At 50.2% G+C, this 20,044-nt stretch overlaps 1 protein-coding gene across 6 annotated transcripts in view; it reads left to right on the top strand.

The window, feature by feature from the left end:
• The window catches only part of SLC25A22 (solute carrier family 25 member 22), a 134,974-nt gene that overhangs the window by 61,560 nt on the left and 53,370 nt on the right, over nucleotides 1–20,044 (top strand). For all 6 annotated transcript variants that reach the window (XR_007774384.1, XM_050952944.1, XM_050952943.1 and 3 more), the window contains exon 6: nucleotides 18,634–18,752. Coding sequence is in view for 5 of the 6 variants with exons in the window: in XM_050952944.1 (XP_050808901.1) it covers nucleotides 18,634–18,752 (119 nt within the window). In the remaining variant the exon portion in view is untranslated. The remainder of the gene's footprint in view (nucleotides 1–18,633; nucleotides 18,753–20,044) is intronic.

Here is a 20,044-nt window from a genome sequence, read left to right as displayed (position 1 = left end):
GGAGTGTACCTTGATTTTTCCATGCACCCCGAGACTATCTGACTTGTTGTGACAAGCAGCCCCAGGCAGTGCATAGGCTGGGATGCAGCTGGTTAACGTGACTTGTGTTTGGAGTCATGTACAGCAGTGTAGTAGGTCTTTTGTCTGCAGCTTTGGGAGCGAACTTCCAGTTTTGATTTCTCTTAGGCTCCTGGCTCCCTTGCATAAAGGAGGAGGTGGACAGTGCTGTGGTTGAATCAGAGTGTGTGGGGTTGTTGTCGTTAGGATAAAGAGGCCTCTCCATGTAACTTCTGCTGCTCCTGAATGCATACTGTGTCAGGGACAGGCACTGCTTTAACTTGGGGAAAAGCTCCATTTCTGCAGTTAGCTGCGAGCTTTCGTATTCCAACTCAAACTGTCTTGGAATCTTTCTTGGAGATAGTGAAATAGCTGGTGCAGTTTCTCATTTGACTCCGGATAGCTTGTTTGGAGTCTGATCTAGGTGGTATGAGAATCCAATTGCATGTGGTCTCGGCTATGAATTGCCTAGTGGTTTAGTGATGGGCGTAAATGCAAGGCAATGGGTGGCGGGGAGTGATTTTGGCAGGCTCTGCTTGAGAGAGGCCTAGGACTAGTATAGCCAGCAGGGATCTAACTTAAGACTCTGCTGTGTTAGAGCAGGATGGGGAGTTGGGAGAGCCCTTACTCCCACTGTGTGCCTGATAGTAGCCAGTGCTACCAGCCCCTCTTCATTTTCATTGTGAAATACTGCAGATATAACACTATAGACACACTCCCTGAAGTGATGAACAGCTGCCTGGCCCCAGTGCCATGGCATGCACTACAGTAATGGATCGCACAGGGACTCTGGGGCTGTACTGGACAGTGCTCCCAGTTAAATACCGCTGGGAATGAATAAAGTACGGAAGATGCCACTCAGTCCTAATCTGTTGCATTCAAATAAAAGGTCCCAGACCACCAAATACGGAGGCTGAGCTGTCGTGCTGAGTCAGTGCGTGTTGCCCCTCCCTCCCCTGCCTCTTCTCATTTCCCTTGCAGTGCTGGGGAAAGGCACTGTGTACGGTCTTTGCTGCTGGCAAAGCTCCTTCACAACCCACTCTGATGCTCAGCCAAGGTGACAGCCTTGAGCATGAATAGGCTATTGGGGAACCAGAGCTGGTCCTGCCTGTGTGAGAAATGTGAACGGTCCCTGCTGGCCCTGGATGAGCTTTGAAGCTCTGTGAGATTTGAATGGTGTTTCTTCCTTTTGTGCTGACCTTGTGGATTAAGGTAGGTGTTTTTCTGCCATGCTGTCCTTGGATCCCCCTTCAAGAGAGAGGGGGAAAGGGAAGGTGCTGGCTCAGCCTGCTGCATGCCCTGCCCTGCAGCAGCGGGTGGTTGCTGGCTGGAGTTGGGGAGTGAGAGTCTAGGCCAGGGAAGAAATGCAGTGAGGCGTTTGCTCTGGAGCAATGTGTTTCCAGTCAGCTGGAGAACTCGGGGGCAGGGGAAGAGTCCTGGTTCGAAAGCAGGAAGTGTCAGTTGATGCCCAGATGTGGTGGTGGTGGTGGGTAGTTCACCCGTGTCCCTAGAGAGATGGGAATATCTCTCCTCTCCTCTGTGGAAAGAGGGCTCTTCTAGGCTGTCTCTTACAGAATATTGACTATCCCATGTCTGTGGGAGGTGCTCAGATTTAGATCTGATTTTAAAATGGAATGAGGTCTGGAAGGTCCTTGTATTATGTATGGAAAGCAAGAGGTGGCTGAATGGGCAGTAATGTCTCCTGGGTAGCATAAGGACCAGCAGAAGCTGCTGCATAGCATCCTTTTTGCCCTGTAACTCTTAAGTGCCTTGGGATGGAGAGAGTGCAACCTATCAAAAGAGCTTGTCCATTATAGTGCTCTTCCCATGCTGCTGCCTTACCATTCACTGGACCTTCTCTGAGCTATGACAGACCCATGGTTAACTATAAGATGACTGACAGGGACCATTTTGCCCTGTTCATGAAGCCAAGCGTATGCCCCCTACAACTCCTCCCTTGTTCACCTTGTGTTTCATCCCTTTCCTCAAACTGCTTGCTGTGGTGAATTTTTCCATCAAGGCAGCTCTATTCCTTTGGGGGGGAAATGCTGTCTCCTCTGCCCCCTTCCCTGCAATCCAGGCTTGTCAGGCAGGGCTGGCAACCCAGCAGACTGAACTACTCTGCTTAATCACAGAGCAAGGGACAGCAGTGCCAGCGCCAGCGTGAGCTGCATCCACCCTGCCCTGTTAACATGGCTCAGCCTGTGCCCCCTGGTTTGTGACTAAATCAAGAACTCCAGGGCTGTTGATCAGCAGCACCTTGGGCGAGCTCTTGGTACAAGACCTAGACACGAATAACAAACTGCTATCTTGTAGAAAGGCAAGGCTGCACGCTGCATGGCAGGTGAATGCACTTCCACTCCTGCATGTGTGATTACAAGGATTGTAAGTAGCATGCAAACTCTGCAAAGGCATATGTTTGAGGTGGTTTATTCTAGTCCAAGGGCCTGTTGTCTGGAATTTAGTTTTACATGGTGTAGGAAAGTGGCCCTGGAGGTCTTGCATTAATGGAACAGGTCATATTTGCTGGAACAGTTAGTTGTTCTGTATGTGTAGCTACAGTGCTGTTAAAACACACATTGGCTTTGGCTGATGCCCAGCCTAGTGACGTGATTGCAGCTTCTCTTCTTTGTCTGACTGCGGGAGCTGCGAAGATCTTCTCTGGCAGTTTGAATTTGAAGGTCTTAACTGTAGATCTGCCAGTGGCTACCTAGCTGGAAGTATGCTCAGGATTTGCATGAGTCAGCATTGCTTGTCTGATAAAAAGTGCGCACATACGTAAATAAAGGTGGTTGTGCGTCCTCGTCCTGTATCATGGCAGATGCCATATGACCCCAAACAACCTATCCTTAAGTGACACTGCAATCCGCAGAGCACCCGGCTATCTTTATTTTCCATAGAAAATTGCAGACTTACAGTAAACCTGCCTTGAGTGACCAGCAAAAATTAATTGCTTCAAAGATGTGGATTGTGTCAGGAGTCACGGTTTGCTGCAGAGCCAGTCTCCAGGCAACCTAATGAGCACAGGAGGCCTGTAGTAGACAGCCTGATTGGTTAAAAGGGTTACCGGACCGGCTCTTAAACCCAGAGCAGTTCAGTGGCTGTGCCAAGCATTTGCCTGTGGCTGCAATGGGTCCTGCAACTCAGAGTTCCCAGCCTTGCCTTGCCGCACTGCAAGTAACCCAGCTCTGACCCTCAGCTCCAACTTCTGATTTCTCACTTGGACTGACCCAGGGCTCTGGTTCCTGGTTACCGTCTCCTGCTCTAACCCCTGGGCCTGGCTCCTGCTCTGACCACTAGGCATGGCTGTGTATGTCCCAGTCACTGACAGTCACAAAAGGCTGACTGAGACTGTACTTGAAATCCTGGGGGCACTTTAAGGTGTATGTGGGGGGTCTCATGATCTGGGATTGGCTATTGCCGCATTTCCCTCTGTGCTTTTGTTTCTTTGTTTGACTTTACAAAAGAAAAGCTTCTTTTTACCCCTCACTGTGTCCAGCCAAGGAGTCTACCATGGGCAGCTGGGTGCAGCAGGCCTCATGCTTGTAAGATCTCTTCCAAGTGGAAACCAGCCGAGAGGATGCTGTATTATCCTCCAGGTTGCAGCTGACCTGGTTTTGTTCTGCTTGGGGCGTGCTGTGTGTGTCTCAGATGCAAAAAAAACCTTGAAGGGAATTCTGAGTCTCTTCTGATTGTGCCTCATCCCCATCATTAGAGCTGATGTCATCCTCTGATTTTGGTGTCTCAACTAGGAAATTCTCTGGGGCTCCAAGAACTATGTAGACAGAGGAGCCACATGAGGGTTCTCACTCTGCTCCTCTTATGCGTCTGTCCTTTCTGAGGCCCCTCGAACTAGGAGAAGGCAGGAGAGGGAGACTATGGGGTTCCCAATCTACAGAGAATGGAGAAAGATGTTCTTCCTGCACCTCCCTGAAGCTGGAAGTCTCTGCGTGCTCTTTCCCGCAGTGGGAGACCCAGGTACATACACCAGTCGATAAGATGCATTTGTCCTCGAGAGCAAAGCAATATGTAAACAGGAGAGGAGTTGCTAGGGTCCCATTGAGGAAAGCACTTAAACATGTGCATAAGAACCCTTGACAGCAACGGGGCCACCAGCATACACTTAAAATGTTTCATTTGTGGGTGTCCAACTTGAGAGCTGTTTTAAAGGACTGGATTTTTCAGAGCTTGGGTGATAAGCACCCATCTGAGAATTGGGCCCCTTTAAGGTATCTCATGCCAGGCACTCTCACTCAACAGTCACTTCTGGAAATCTTAGCCTTGAATCTCAGCCTCTACAAAGCATTTGCACTGAGAGTAGGCTTTAAGCTGCCCCACAGGTTTCATCTCTTGTCTCTTAAACTCAGCGTGCTGTACAGCTGTGGTGAGTGGTGGCAGTTCTTCGAGTGCTTGCTCATATCCATTCTAATTAGGTGTGCGCACGCCATGTGCACGTTCGTCGGAAGATTTTTACCCTAGCAACACTCGGTAGGTTGGCTGGATGCCCCCTGGAGTGGCGCCGCTATGGCGCTGGATATATACCCCTGCCGACCCAACGGTGTCGCCTGTGTCGGTTATTGGAACAGTAGAGTGCGGTTTTATTGACCTTCACCTCCCTAGCTACTCGTAGTTCTCTAGTTATTTTTTTGTGTATATAGTTCAAAGTTATATAGTTCGTTAATTTTTATCGTTCATAGTTAGTGTATAGTTGAGGGGTTCGGGGATTAGCCCCTTCCCCGCACCTGGTGCCGGGGCCCATGCCTGGTTCACCGGGTTTAAAACCGTGCTTGGCCTGTCATAAGCCGATGCCGACAGGAGATCCACATGACTCCTGCCTTAAGTGCCTCGGGGAATCTCACTTGACAGATAAGTGTTGCATTTGCAAGGCTTTTATGCCGAGAACAAAAAAGGAGTGGGACTTTAGGCTAAAGCAGCTCCTCATGGAGGCGGCTCTTACCCCTCCGCCTTCGGCACCGAGCGCTGGTCAATCGGTGGGCAGAACTGCCTCCTCTGCACCAGACCGCGCCGGTACTGCCAAGTCCTCTCAGCACCGGCCGTCGCTGGCACCGAAGTTGACTCGGCATCGCTGCTTCCGTGCCACTTGCACCGCAGCCAGAGAGCCCGTCTAAGTCGGATTGCCCGGCACTGACACCTGCTGTGGCACCGACGACGTCGGCACCGTCGATTTCTGGTCCTACAAGGGCCGTCGAGTCCGGTGCCTGTCAGCTCCCTGGTGCGAGCCGTGGTTGAGCTTACTATTCCATCCCCGCCGGAGACATTCTCAACGGCGAGAGATCTGATTGCCATGACACTTGACGCTGCCTCAACCCCCGGCACCGCCGGTGTGGGTAATACAGTCTATTGGCAAGTCTACCTTGATAAGACCATCCTCTGTTGGCACAGCAGAGCGGCACCGTTCACGATCACGGTCCCGCGGACGTTCCAGGTCCCGTTGGCACTCACGCTCCTGATGCCGCTTGCAGTCCCAGCACCGTTCTTCTCCTCCTCGGTACCGGTCACACTCGTGGCACCGGTCAGTATCCCGTTCGCTGGCCCGCTACTCTTGGCACCATTCCTGCTTCCAGCACCGCTCCAGGCACCATGACTCCTGTAGCCGCTCCTGACTTCGAGCCTCAAGATTTCGGTCGACCTCCCAGCACCGCTCCGGTCGCAGGTCCTGATCTTGTTCCCGGTACCAGTATGCCTCCCGGTACCGGTCCCCGGTGTCGAGTAGAACAAAGTCCACTAGAGACAGAGACTCTGCCCAGGGCTTTTCAGCACCTCCATGGCCATCCAGACACGCATCAGTGTCGTCCCATGCGGACAACTCTTATGCTCAGGACCGTGATTGTGAAGTGCCCACCAGAGTCTTCCAAGAGGCCCAGGACCAAGGACCCCATCAGTGGTCTTTCTGGACACTTTGGGCATACCAACAGGACCAAGGTGTACCAGTAGTTCCGTCCTGCTCTGTCTCATCAGAGCACTGAGTGCCAGAGGCGATGGTTAGCCGTCCCCCTCCAACTGCTACGGAGGAAGCTCCAGTTCACTCATCGGACTCCCAGGTTCCATTGGAGCAGGAGGTCGCCCAAGAGCAAGAGGCCACACAGGACCCGCTCATCGCCGGCATCTCCTCTTCCTCTTCTCCAGATGAGGCGGTGGCAGGAACATCCTCTCTTCGGGCCCTCCTCCAATCAACCTGAGAGCCCATCAGGACCTCCTAAGGAGGGTAGCGCTCAATATGAACCTCCAGGTGGAGGAGGTCCCAGAGGTAGAGGACCCGGTAGCGGACATTCTATCGGCGGATGCCCCCACTAGAGTGGCCCTACCGTTTATTCAGACCATCCAGGCCAATCCCAATACTATATGGCAGTCCCCAGCCTCGATCCCTCCTGCGGCCAGGGGAGGTGAGTGTAAATATATGGTGCCCTCTAAATGGTACGAGTACTTGTATGTCCATCCTCCTCCCTGCTCACTAGTCGTCAGGTCTATTAATGAGAGGGAATGCCATGGCCAGCAGGCGCCAGCCCCGAAATCGAAGGAGGCTAGGCGAATGGACTTACTCGGCTGCAAAGTGTACTCGGCAGGTGCCCTACAGCTCCGGGTGGCAAATCAACAAGCCTTGCTTAGCCGCTATAATTATAACACCTGGGTGGCGGTGGGTCAGTTTATGGAGCTTCTCCCTCAAGACACCCGCCAAGAGTTCGCTGCCCTCTTGGAGGAAGGGAAAAAGGTGGCCAGAACTTCCCTCCAGGCCTCGTTGGATGCAGCCGACTCAGCAGTCAGGACTCTGGCCTCGGGTGTTGCCATGAGGCGCATCTCATGGCTTCAGGTTTCAAGCCTCCCACCGGAGCTGCAGTATACCATTCAGGACTTGCCATTTGATGGTAAAGGCCTCTTCTCGGGAAATACTGACCCCAGGCTGCAAAGCCTGAAGGACAACAGGGTCATAATGCGCTCTCTCGGTATGCATACGCTGGTGACCCAACGCAGGTCTTTCTGTCCCCAGCCTCACCGCCCATATTCTGTGCCTAGACAAAGACAGGACTTTGGCAGGCGATGCGGCCGAGGTGGTCGCAGATGACTGTCAGGACCCCAAGGGGGCCAAAATCAAGGTCCCTCAAAACCACCACCGGGACCAAAGAGGAACTTTTGAAGGTGCGCCCAAGGGCAGCGTACCAGTTACAGGCCAGGATCCCTCTCCTGCCTTCTCCAACCATCTCTCCTACTTCCTCCCGGCGTGGTCCCAGTTAACTTCAGATCGCTGGGTCCTACACACGGTGGAGTATGGGTACCACCTCCAATTTATTTCAACCCCGCCTTCCCACCTTCCAACCCTGTCCCTCTTCAGGGACCCCTCTCACGAGCAATTCCTCTTACAAGAGGTGTGTATGCTCCTCGCCATAGGAGTTATAGAGGAGGTACCAATAGATGAAAGAGGTTTTACTCCCGTTATTTCCTAATCCCCAAGTCGAAGGGTGATCTCAGACCTATCCTAGACCTGCAAGGACTCAACCAGTTTATGATAAAGTTGAAGTTCCGCGTGGTATCCCTGGGGACCATTATCCCGTCCTTGGATCATGGAGACTAGTATGCAGCCCTCGATATGAAGGACGCCTACTTTCACATCGCCATCTTTCCTCCACACAGGCAATACCTCTGCTTTGTAGCCAACCGTCAGCACTTCCAGTTTACCATCCTGCCATTTGGCGTTTCCACAGCCCCAAGGGTATTTACAAAGTATATAGCTGTAGTCGTCGCCTGCTGACGTCGGATACACGTTTTTCCGTATCTGGACGATTGGCTCATCCGAGGGCCTCCAAGACACAAATGACTCAGCATGTGGGCATCGTCAAGGACCTATTCACACGTCTAGGCCTGATGATCAGTATAGAAAAATCCACTCTGGTTCCCACGCAGAGGTTAGACTTCATAGGAGCTATCCTGGACTCCAATCTAGCCACAGCCTGCTTACCACGGTTTCAGGCGATGGCAACAATCATCTGAGGTCTACAGAATTTCCTGACGATCTCGGCTTGCACTTGTCTCGGTCTCCTGGGTCACATGGCTGCCTGCATCTTTGTAACCAATCACGCCAGGCTCCGCCTCCGTCATCTCCAAGTTTTGGCTCAACTCGGTATACTGCCCTCGCAGGGACCCAATAGACACGATAGTCACCATTCCCCCGAGCACCCTAGGCTCCTTAGAATGGTGGCTAACTCCCTCGCTGGTGTGTGCAGGGCTGCCATTCCATCCGCCCCAACCCTCAATGTCCCTGACGACGGACACGTCATCTCTCGGCTGGGTTGCTCACCTCAGTCACCTTCGTACTCAAGGCCTTTGGTCATCTCAGGAGCTGGCATGACGCATAAATGTCCGAGAACTGAGAGCAGTCCGCCTGGTATGCCAGGTGTTCCAGCAACAGTTGCAAGACCGTTGGTTCTCAGTGTTTATAGACAACACAACAGCCATGTACTACATAAACAAACAGGGAGGGACACGATCCTCCCCCCTTTGTCAGGAGGCCATCCAACTCTGGGACTTTTGCATAGCCCACTCGATAGATCTGGTAGCGTCCTTTCTCCCAGGCGTTCAGAACATTCTGGCGGATCGACTCAGCAGGTCTTTCCTGTCTCATGAGTGGTCTATCCGCTCAGACGTTATTCATTCTGTTTTCCAGAAGTAGGGATTTTCCCACATAGGCCTGTACGCTTCGCATGAGAACAGGAAATGCCAGATGTTCTGCTCCTTCCAAGGTCTCTCCCCGGGATCGATCTCGGACGCTTTCCTGATGCCGTGGAAGAGCCAGCTCCTTTATGCCTTCCCACCGTTCCCGCTGGTTCACAAGGTCCTGCTAAAACTCCTCAGGGACAGAGCACACATCATCATGATCGCTCCAGCGTGGCCCAGGCAGCACTGGTACACCACGTTGCTCGACCTGTCGATAGCCAACCCAATTACTCTGCCACTCTACCCAGACCTCATAACTCAGGACCCCGGCAGACTTCGCCACCCGGACCTGCAGGCCCTTCACCTCACAGCGTGGCTGCTGCGTGGCTAAACCAGTCAGAGTTACATTGCTCTGCATTAGTACGACAAGTTCTCCAGGATAGCAGGAAACCTTCCACTCGGTCAACGTATCTGGCCAAGTGGAAGTGGTTTCTCCTGCTGGTGCGAAATGCTTAATCTTACTCCCACTGAGGTCTCGATCCCCTCTATTTTGGACTACCTCAGGTCTCTCAAACAGCAGGGCCTAGCAGTATCATCACTGAGGATACACTTGGCAGCCATCTCTACCTTCCACCCAGGTAAAAGTGGCCGTTCCATGTTCTCACACCCTATTGTTTTTGAGGTTCCTCAAGGGCTTAGAGCGTTTATACCCCTAAGTACGCCGCCCAGCCCCAACCTGGGACCTCAACCTGGTTTTAACCAGACTTATGTCTCCCCCATTCGAACAGTTAGCAACTGCTCGATACTATACCTGTCTTGGAAGACAGCTTTCCTCATAGCCATTACATTGGCCAGACGAGTCTCCGAGCTTAGGGCTCTTACGGTGGATCTGCTATACACTGTGTTCCATAAGGACAAGGTGCAATTGCGACCACACCAGGCATTCCTCCCTAAGGTGGTTTCCACCTTTCATGTTAACCAGGACATCTTTCTCCCAGTCTTCTTCCCGAAGCCACACTCAGCATGACGGGAGCAACAATTGCACTCCCTGGACGTCCGTAGAGTGCTCGCATTTTGTATTGAGCGGACAAAACTCTTTTGTAAAACGCCCCAACTCTTTGTCGCGGTAGCAGACCAAATGAAAGGCCTACCTGTTTCCTCTCAGAGGATCTCATCTTGGGTGACGGCGTGCATCCGCATTTGTTATGATTTGGCTCATATTTCCCCAAGCCACATCACCGCGCATTCTACCAGAGCTCAGGCTTCATCTGCCGCCTTCCTGGCTCATGTACCTATCCAGGAGATATGTCACACAGGTACCTGGTCCTCTGTCCCCACCTTTGCTTCGCATTATGCTCTGGTTCAACAGTCCAGAGATGATGCAGCCTTTGGCTCAGCAATTTTGCATTCTGCAACATCTCACTCCGACCCCACCGCCTAGGTAAGTTTGGGAATCACCTAATTGGAATAGATATGAGCAAGCACTTGAAGAGGAAAAGACGGTTACTTACCTTTGTAACTGTTGTTCTTCGAGATGTGTTGCTCATATCCATTCCAAACATGCCCTCCTTCCCCACTGTTGGAGAAGCCGGCAAGAAGGCGGTTGGGTCGGCAGGAGTATATATCTGGCGCCATAGCAGCACCACTCCAGTATATATCTGGCGCCCAGTTGACCCACCTGGGTCAAATCTTCTGACGAACATGCACGTGGCATGCGCACACCTGATTGGAATGGATATGAGCAACACATCTTGAAGAACAATAGTTACAAAGGTGAGTAACCATCTTTTATGTAGGTTGTCTCATATTTAGGCTCTGCCCAGTATTTTGGCCTCAGTGGGTTGAAAATTGTCAGAATTGATTTCCCTCCCCTCCCCTTTGAGAGAGAGAGAGATAGATATATATATGTATATATATATATGTATATATATACACACAATCAAGAAGAACAACAGTATGTACCCACCCTGGAAAATGAGGTTGGAGGATAAGACCAAGGCGACTCGGAGAGAAGTTAATCAGCTGGTGGAACTACAGAAGGGTGTAGAGATTAAGGATAAGACTCGGTTACTGAAAAAATACACGGGTCTGACTCCATCTGAAGCCCTAGAGACTGCTAAACAAAGGCTCACAGCACTGGCTACCAGGCTAAGGAGATACACTAGAGAAACAGAAGCCAAAAAAGTAAATGCCCTGTTCTCTAAAGAACCATCTAAGGTGTACTCCCAATTACAGTGCAACAGCACAATAACAGCAGAGCCACCAGCAGCAGAAACTGAACAGTACTGGAAGAACATATGGGAGAAAGAGAGGACTCATAACACCAGTGCAAAGTGGCTGCAGGACCTGAGAACAGAGCACAGGAGTCTCCCAGAACAGAAACCAGTTACCATCACAGTAGAAGACATCCAGCAGCGGGTCAAGAACATGAAGAGCTGGACAGCACCTGGACCAGACATGATCCACACCTACTGGCTAAAGAAACTAACAACAGTGCATGAACGCCTAGTAGCACAGATGAACCAGCTGCTGGCAGCAGGCTCCCACCCAAACTGGCTAACACAAGGAAGGACAGTGCTGATCATGAAAGACCCCTGCAAGGGAATAGAACCATCCAACTACCGACCAATAACCTGTCTCCCCACAACATGGAAAATCCTATCAGGTATCATAGCCGCCAAGCTACAGGACCATATGGGCCAGTACACGAGCACAGCTCAGAAGGGCATTGGGAACAACACCAGAGACTCAAAACACCAGTTGCTCATAGATAGAGCAGTCACCCAAGACTCAAGGTCTAGATAGACCAATCTGAGCACAGCCTGGATTGACTACAGGAAAGCCTACGATTCAATGCCGCACACGTGGATCTGTGAATGTCTGCTGCTATACAAAGTCAATAGGATACTAAGGACCTTCCTCAAGAACTCAGTGGGACTATGGAAGACAACACTGGAAATCAACTCAAGGCAGCTTGCACAAGTGGCCATCAAGTGCGGCATATGCCAGGGTGATGCACTGTCTCCACTGCTGTTCTGCATAGGCTTAAACCCCCTCAGCCAGATAATTACAAGGACTGGATATGGGTATGGGTTTAGGAGTGGAACTACCATCAGCCACCTCCTCTACATGGATGACATCAAGCTGTATGCTAAGAATGAACGAGACATCGACTCGCTAATCCACCTGACGCGGATTTACAGTGAGGATATCGGGATGTCATTCGGACTGGAGAAGTGTGGCCGGATGGTAGTGAAGAGAGGGAAGGTAATCAAGACTGATGGGGTGGAACTACCAGCGGGCCACATAGCAGACATACAGACCAGCTACAAGTACCTTGGCATCCCACAGTCACATGGAAACCACGAGGAGGAGGCAAGGAAGACAGCAACATCCAAGTATCATCAAAGGTAAGACAGGTCCTGAAGAGTCAGCTCAGTGGGAAAAACAAGATCCACGCCATTAACAGATACCCTGCCGATATAGTGAGCTGGCCAAAGGAGGACATGGAGGCTGCTGATGTGAAGACCCGGAAGCTCCTCACAGTGCACAGAGGTTTCCACCCCAAGTCCAACACCCACAGACTGTATACCAGCCGGAAAGAAGGCGGGCGGGGCTTGGTGAGCGTCAAAGCCGCTGTCCTGGACGAAACCCGATGCATCCAGGAGTACATCAGTAAGATGGCCCCCAAAGATGAGCTGCTGAGAGAATGCCTGAGGCAGCAGCAGACATGGGAGGAAGACCAAGCAGAAGAAGTGCTGTGGCAAGACAAGATCCTGCATGGGATGTACCATCGACAGATAGCTGAAGTGGCTGACACTGGGAAATCCTACCAGTGGCTGGAAAGGGCTGGACTAAAAGACAGCACTGAGGCACTGATCATAGCAGCACAGAAACAGGCACTGAGCACCAGATCCATTGAAGCAGGGGTCTACCACACTAGAGAGGACCCAAGGTGCAGGCTGTGCAGAGATGCCTCAGAGACAGTCCAACACATAGTGGCAGGATGTAAGATGCAGGCAGGAACAGCATACACTGAACGGCACAACCAAGTGGCTGGCATTGTGTACAGGAACATCTGCACAGCGTATGGGCTAGATCCTCCCAAGACCAGATGGGAGATTCCACAGAAGGTTGTGGAGAATAGCAGGGCTAAGATTCTGTGGGACTTCCAGATCCAGACGGACAAGCAGGTACTGGCTAATCAACCAGACATGGTGGTAATAGATAAGGACCAGAAGACAGCGATGGTGATAGATATAGCAGTGCCAAGTGACAGCAACATCAGGAAGAAGGAATATGAGAAGCTGGAGAAGTACCAGGGCCTGAAAGAGGAACTAGAGAGGATGTGGAAAGTGAAGGCCAAAGTGGTCCCAGTGGTGGTAGGAGCACTCGGGGCTGTGACTCCTAAGCTGGGTGAGTGGCTCCAACAGATCCCAGGAACAACATCAGAGCTCTCTGTCCAGAAGAGTGCAGTGCTAGGAACAGCTAAGATACTGCACAGAACCCTCAAACTCCCAGGCCTGTGGTAGAGGACCCGAGTTTGAGGAAGACACATACCACCCATAGGGGTGAGAGGGGGATTTGTTATTTTATCTTGACCTTCGCTTTGTTTGCTGTTCTGGAGCAGGGCTGGAAAGCTGCTGATCCAGTGATTTTTGGTTCCTAGCAAGCCCAGCACAATTGAGTTAATTGCTTCTTTGCTGACAGAAGTGAATTCTGCAGGGAAATGGGTATTTTTTTCCCCCTCTTGCACTGTGTACAGAGGATTGTCTTGCTCGGTGAAGAGAAATGTGAGTTATTTTAGTTCCCAGTATGTGCCAGGGACTAATTCTTCTAGAATGGCAGGCACCCCGACCGTTCTGCTGGCTCCTGGTGGGAATACTTCTTTCCATCAGATCCCAAGTTTGACACTGACTCCTCTTTATTTTATAATGTCTTGCACTCTTCCCAAAAAGTTCAAATGTACTAGGAGTCTGATCCAAAGCCCGTGGCAAGACTCCCATTGACTCTAGTGGCCTTTGGATCAGCCTTGTATATTTTGTGTAGTGTTGATATGTGTGGTTAAACAGTTGTTCTGTTCCACCCCAGAGGTGAGTTCTTCTGAGGAGGGCTGTGTTTATATTTATACATTGTCTCTCTCGTCCATCTTTTCTCCAACCACGGAAGTACTGTCACCACTAGGCTAGAACATGACCGCTGTTTAACCCCGTGCCCACCAATGCTACACAGCAGGGTGCCAGTTCAGATACTACTTGGGATATTTCTCTCTCACCCACACGGCGCATGAGCTGGTGCTGCCAGGAGTCGAGATCTGGGTGCATTCCCCTGTGCTCTGCCATGCAGGAACAGACTCCCCACGCACCAGGTCACAGCTCCATTTGGCCTGGCTGCCCCTCTGTCTGGCTGGAGAGACGGCTAGGTCACATTTCCGCAGTGGTGTGACCACCGAGCTGGAGCAACGCTTGGGGCAATGCTGCCCTGGCCTCTCTCATTTCTAAACTGCATGCCAAGTGCACTGCCCTAGAGATTGCATTGCTAGTTCTGGAAGCCAAGTGTTAGTACTGTCCTAAAGGGGGGCAGATGTGGGGTGAGGGGATTAAAAAGAGATTGATGTAATAGGCAGTTGAGGAACAGAACGTATCTGTCAGAGAGAGAAGTGGTTGTAATGTTACTTTTTTAACTCTCGCCATCACAGTGCGAACTCTGCAGTGACGCTACTGTGGTTCGCTCTTTGGTTTTGAAACCACAGTTCCAGTTGCTTATAGCCTTCTCGAGATCACTGACTCAGGTTAAAAATCCTCATTCTTTGTCTCAAGCTGGCGTGTGTGTCTATGAGGGTGGTGTGAAGGCCACCATTCAGCTGTTTTTGAGGATGGAACACAGTGCCTTATGGTTGCAGTTTTTATGACATACGGTATGTCAGGAAATTCAAATGGAGGGTTTCCCCACCAGAGTACTCAGCCCTGATGCATGCTTGCCAGAAGGTATTATATTTTTACACCAGGTGCAGGAATGGTACATGGTCTCTGCGTTGATAGGGTCAGACTGCCATTGGGGTAAATTAAGTGAGACTCCTCTTGAACTCAGTTGCTCTACCCCAGTTTAAACCAGCTGAGGATCTGGTCCACAATTCCCTGTTTACTGTAGTATTTAGGCGCCTAGGGCGATGCATAGACGGAGCTGGTGGCTTCTAAAAATGGTGTATGCACAGATCCTCAGCTGGTGTTTGTCAGCATAGCGACATAGAAGCCAGTGGAGTCATACTGACATACACCAGTGGAGGTGCTGGCCCTATGCTTAGTGTGCAGGTGGTAGTGGGCGGAATCTACTTGTTCTGGTGATGCTGATAGAACATGGAATGTTTGTTTGACATTCACCTTTAATTGCACACAACCCTGCCTGGCTCCTGAGCGACTGAAAGGGGTGAGGACCTTGCTTCTTGGGCTGCTGTACAATCAGAGGCTTGCTGAATAGCTCTCCCAAGAATTCAGAGCCCTCAATCCAGCGGTGAGGGACAACTGCCCTAGGAAAACAACCACTTCCTCACTGAGGCCTTGGCTACACTGGCACTTTACAGCGCTGCAACTTTTGCACTCAGGGGTGTGAAGAAACACCCCCCTGAGCGCTGCAAGATACAGCGCTGTAAAGCCTCAGTGTAATCAGTGCCGCAGCACTGGGAGCGCGGCTTCCAGCGCTGCAAGCTATACCTGTAAGGGATGTGGTTTACGTGCAGCGCTGGGAGAGCCGCGGCAGCGCTTTGAAATTTCAAGTGTAGCCATACCCAAAGTCTCCTAAAACACCTCAACGAAGGAGAGAAAAGGTCCATGTGGACCCAGACTCTCTGCAGGTGACTGTCTAATAATTCAGCGACTCATTGATCATCCTGTGCCCAGGGGGCTTTGAGAAGGAAACTCAGTGAGAAATTCCTTCCTTCATTCTCAAGGGGGAAATCTATCTTTAGTCACTGATAATCTTCACTGTGGCCTTATGCCCGTAATCCCCTCCCTTAACATCCTCCCCCGGAGCAGATGTGAAGTAGAGAAATCTGAACAGCTGACATACAGGCTGTCGGGGGATTAGTTGCGGATAGCAGCCTGACTAGCAATCCTGTCACGTCACTGGATAGGTGAATTTAGCCTTGAGGGAGTTTAAAGGAGTGGGAGGGGGGGAATGTTGCTTAGGAGAGGGGAGTGAGGCTATTTCTCATGCTACCTGATTCTTTCCTATGGCATAAGATGCTGACAACTCACTGGATCTCTGAGCCGCGCTAAGTGCACTGTATTTTGTTTGAAGTGGTGGTTCGGAAACAATGTGACACCTCCATGAGCTCCTTTATAGCCTGGGCTTGAAGGATGCTTTCAAACCATTATTTGTTAGTGTAAATCCAGCATTGCTCCACTTAAACCGGTGGAGTTGTGCTGAGTTTGCAACATCTGAGGGTCTGGCCCGTTAAGTTAAATATGTGACACAGAGATCTGTTGGCAGAGGTTCTCTTGTTCTTTGCAAACAGCTGTAACCTAAGACCTGACAGATTCACCACGCCAACAAATCTCACAGGCTATTTATTCATAAAGAGTAGCATGTAAGGTATCTCAAGACTCATAATGGTTGCGAGATGTATGCGCGCTTAATGTTTAAGGAATAATGATGTATATTGGGAATATTGAAAGTACGTTGACTAATTTCTGCTCCAACACACACCAGGAGGTACTGTGTCTCAGTGATGACCCAGTCAAACAAAAGATAGTTGTCTCCCCTCCCTAATCAGCCAGCAAGGTAATGCAAGGTTCTGTTGTCTACCCTTGCCACAGTCAATAGAAAACTGTCAGAGACTGTGACAAACAACTGAAACCATGGAAAGGTAGAAAAGAAACGGCAGCAAGCAGGGGTTTGCCCTGCCTGTGAATAGAAACCAGTCTGTTTTCAGTGTCACACAATGTAGGATAAGGCACTTTGTATCCATTCACTGAAGAAAATCCGTGCCTGGGAGGGGGGTGTGTGCTTTCATGAGCTTTTGGATGCTGTTTCTTGAGAAACCAGCCAGCTCTGCAGTAGACTGAACTTTGGGAGGAAATTCCCTTTATTAGATAGGAAAGGGAACACTTGATAAGTGTAGACCCATGTTCGTGTTTTTTTACTTTTTTTTTAATGTAACTACTTGTTTCCAGCACTCTTGTTTCTATTTAAATTTTTATTCATAAATAAACCTTCATTTGCTTTATTATAAATGCTCACAAGTGCTGGGTGGTTTACAGCTAAACCGGGGTACATTGCACCTTTGGGTGCAGGGGGTCTGGGATTTATGTGAGTAGCCAGTGTCAGGGGTGGGGATATCACAGGGGAGCAATTCAAAGGGACTTGGGGATTGGGGTTTACCTCTTGTTAACCGGCAAGGCGAAGGAAGGGCTGGCATAGCCCAGAGAATGTCACACAACGTTTATACATCTTATTACTTATAAGACTCTCTTAGAGGCTTTAAAATAAACCTGATATCCCACCTCCATTCCCCAATCGCATACTAATGTGTTTTGTTCTTATTCTGCTTGGAAACTGTTCAAGGTCCTCCCCTCTTTTGTAGAGAGCTGGAGTTAACCCTCAAAACACAACGGCTGTTGTTAAAGTGTTTGGGTCAATGCAGTGGGATATTGTTATGGTTCTGTTAACAAGCGAATGGGGTTGTATTTATATAAATGCAGCCGTAAGTCTTGCTAACCCAAATTGACTTTGTGTCTGTATCATCAGTGGTATCGGTACCACCATGGAATAGTGTGTCAGTGAAATATTGCCATAGAGCCATCAGGAGGAGCAAAAGCATTGCTTTAGAGTAGCTCCCATTAAAAAATAGTGTTTTGGCTGTTTATTTTTCACCATGGTAGATTTTTATAGTAAATATTTAGGATACAGAGGACTCTTTATCAGATTATTATTTTAACCTTTTTTAAGGTAGGACAAATTTGGGGATAACACCTTGACACTGAGTCTCATGTAAATGTAGACAACACCTTAAAACGCTACAGCTGCACCGCTATAGTGCTTCAGTGTAGATGGTACCTGTGCTGATGGGATGGAGTCTCCTGTCGGTGTAGGTAATCCAGTTGCCCAAGAAGTGGTAGTTAGGTCAGCGAAAGAGTTCTTCTATTGACCTAGTGGTGTCTACATGGGGATTTAGGTCAGCTTGACAATGCTGCTCTCACCCCTGAGCGAACTAGTTAAACCAACCTAATCTTTTAGAGTAAACCAGCCCTAAATGAGGGTGCCTGCTATGGCAGTCAACAAACCTCTGGCTGATTTGATTTTTTTTCTTAGAAAACTTTTTGATAGTGATCTTGGGTGCCCATCTTTGGTGCCTTGAGGAGACCTGATTCTCAAAGGGCTGGTGCTCAGCACTTTGTGCACATTAGGCCTCAGTAAGGTGTCTTAAGTTGAACACCTCAACTCAGCAGTTCCTTTTTGAAGTCTTGACTCTGTTTTGTGGGGTTCTGGCTTTTTGGAGGAGGAGAAGGAGAACATATTCCTGGTTGCTGACCTCTGCAGCTGCAGGTCGTTAAAGGCTAATGGCCCTGTGGTAACTTCTGGTACTTCTGACTTTCCTGGGAGCTCAGTGGATGGGGGAGCTGTTAGCTCCCCTGCTCCAGAGCAGATTATGCTGGACCAAAACACCTAGCCTTTGACACCAGCTGGCTCATTGTGCCCATTACAGACCACCTCCACTTTGCATCCCATCCTGTGCATCAGTGCTGTGGCCCAGGACCATCTGTCCTCTAATTCCATCATGGTGGGGATGGAGCCTTGCATGGTGGGGATGGAGAGCGGGCGTATCTCTGAGGAACCCAACTGTCTGTTTTGTTTCAGAGGCACGTTACTCTGAGTCAGATCTTCTGACTGAATCTGTCTTTTGCTGGGCAGGAAGAAGCTGACGCTGCTGAAAGAGATGCTGGCCGGCTGCGGGGCGGGCACCTGCCAGGTGATTGTCACTACTCCCATGGAGATGCTCAAAATCCAGCTGCAGGATGCAGGCCGAATTGGTACCTTGCACATCTCTTCTCTCCTTGTACAACAGGCGGGCAGTGGGGGTTGGGAGAGTGAGACTGTGGGAGAAGGGGAGGAAATGAGTGTAGAGGTCACTGCTTCCTTCCGCAGAGGGGTCTTAAGCTGGAGCAGAGCTTTCCCCATGCTCTTCCCTGCAGGCTTTTTTCACTGGCCTCTTAGAGCCCCCTCTAGTGGCACAAGGAAGCACTTTTCACTACCTGTGCTTATGTCATAGGAGGGGATAGATGGGCTGCTGTGCATGCTGTAGAGATGATCGCATTCAGCTCACGAATTATTAAAACTCATCAGTTAATGCCACAGGAGAAGGGTTTAACTTCCCCTTGTGCTTGTCCTGTAATACTTCCCCTCGGTGTGTCTCACCCTGTTATCCCCTCCTCCCCCAGCCCGTCTCAAGTGGCTTGTCGCCTGTAAAAGTCCCATAGTACAGTTCATCTGTTTTTCTTGTGAGGGAATGAGAGCAAGAGTCAATCGGCTTTTTTTGAACAGCGACTGAAGTTCCCCATGTGAGGCATGCTGCTCTTGCGGGGAGGGAGGGACCATTTCAGTCCTCCTCTGTCATTGTCCCGTATCCTCCTCGTCTCTTTGGGTACCAGTTTCCTCTCTGATCTCGGAGCGGAGTCTCTGACTCATGAGGTTGAGAGGAAATTGCAAACTCTCTTGTCAGAGTGAAAGGAGAACTCCTGGTTCAGGGCTAGAGTGTGCGTAATCAGCTCACAGAAAGGGACAAACAAAGGCACATGTAGTCAGGGAATGGAATTCAATTTCAGCCTGGTCTCTAATAGAGAAGCATGGTATCATTTGGCACCTTTGGTGTTCTTTGCTCAGGAGAGGCCTAGGGCTAGAATAGCAAAGGGTGCTGCAGGTAAAGGTCGAGGTTCATAGGCAGAACTGTGTAGGAACCCAGGAGTGGGGTAGCAAGTGGTGTTGCAGGTCAGGACTGGGATGCATTGGCAGAGCTGCAGGGAGGGGAAGAGGGGATCATGAGTACAAACCAGGGTGGTGTGTCAGTTCTGGGATTCGTGGGCAGCGCTGGGGATGGGGAAGGGAGTTAAGACTGCGTAGAAGTCCTATTGCAGCCCACGTGAGACGTGTTGGCAGAGGTGTGTTAGTTATGCACCAGCTGTCCACCATGGGTTGGTACTAGTGTCTTCACAGAAATAATGTAAATAGAATAATATAATTACTTAGAACAACAGAATCTGTGGAAAGGAGAGAAGTGTTGCTAAAAACCTAAATCTCTTCTGGAGTCCCACCAGAAATGCTGCAT

The sequence above is a fragment of the Gopherus flavomarginatus genome, chromosome 5, assembly GCF_025201925.1.
Source record: "Gopherus flavomarginatus isolate rGopFla2 chromosome 5, rGopFla2.mat.asm, whole genome shotgun sequence".
Lineage (NCBI taxonomy): Eukaryota > Metazoa > Chordata > Testudines > Testudinidae > Gopherus > Gopherus flavomarginatus.
The sequence above is the reverse complement of the archived record's forward strand: the minus strand, read 5'-3'. Positions and strand labels throughout refer to the sequence as shown.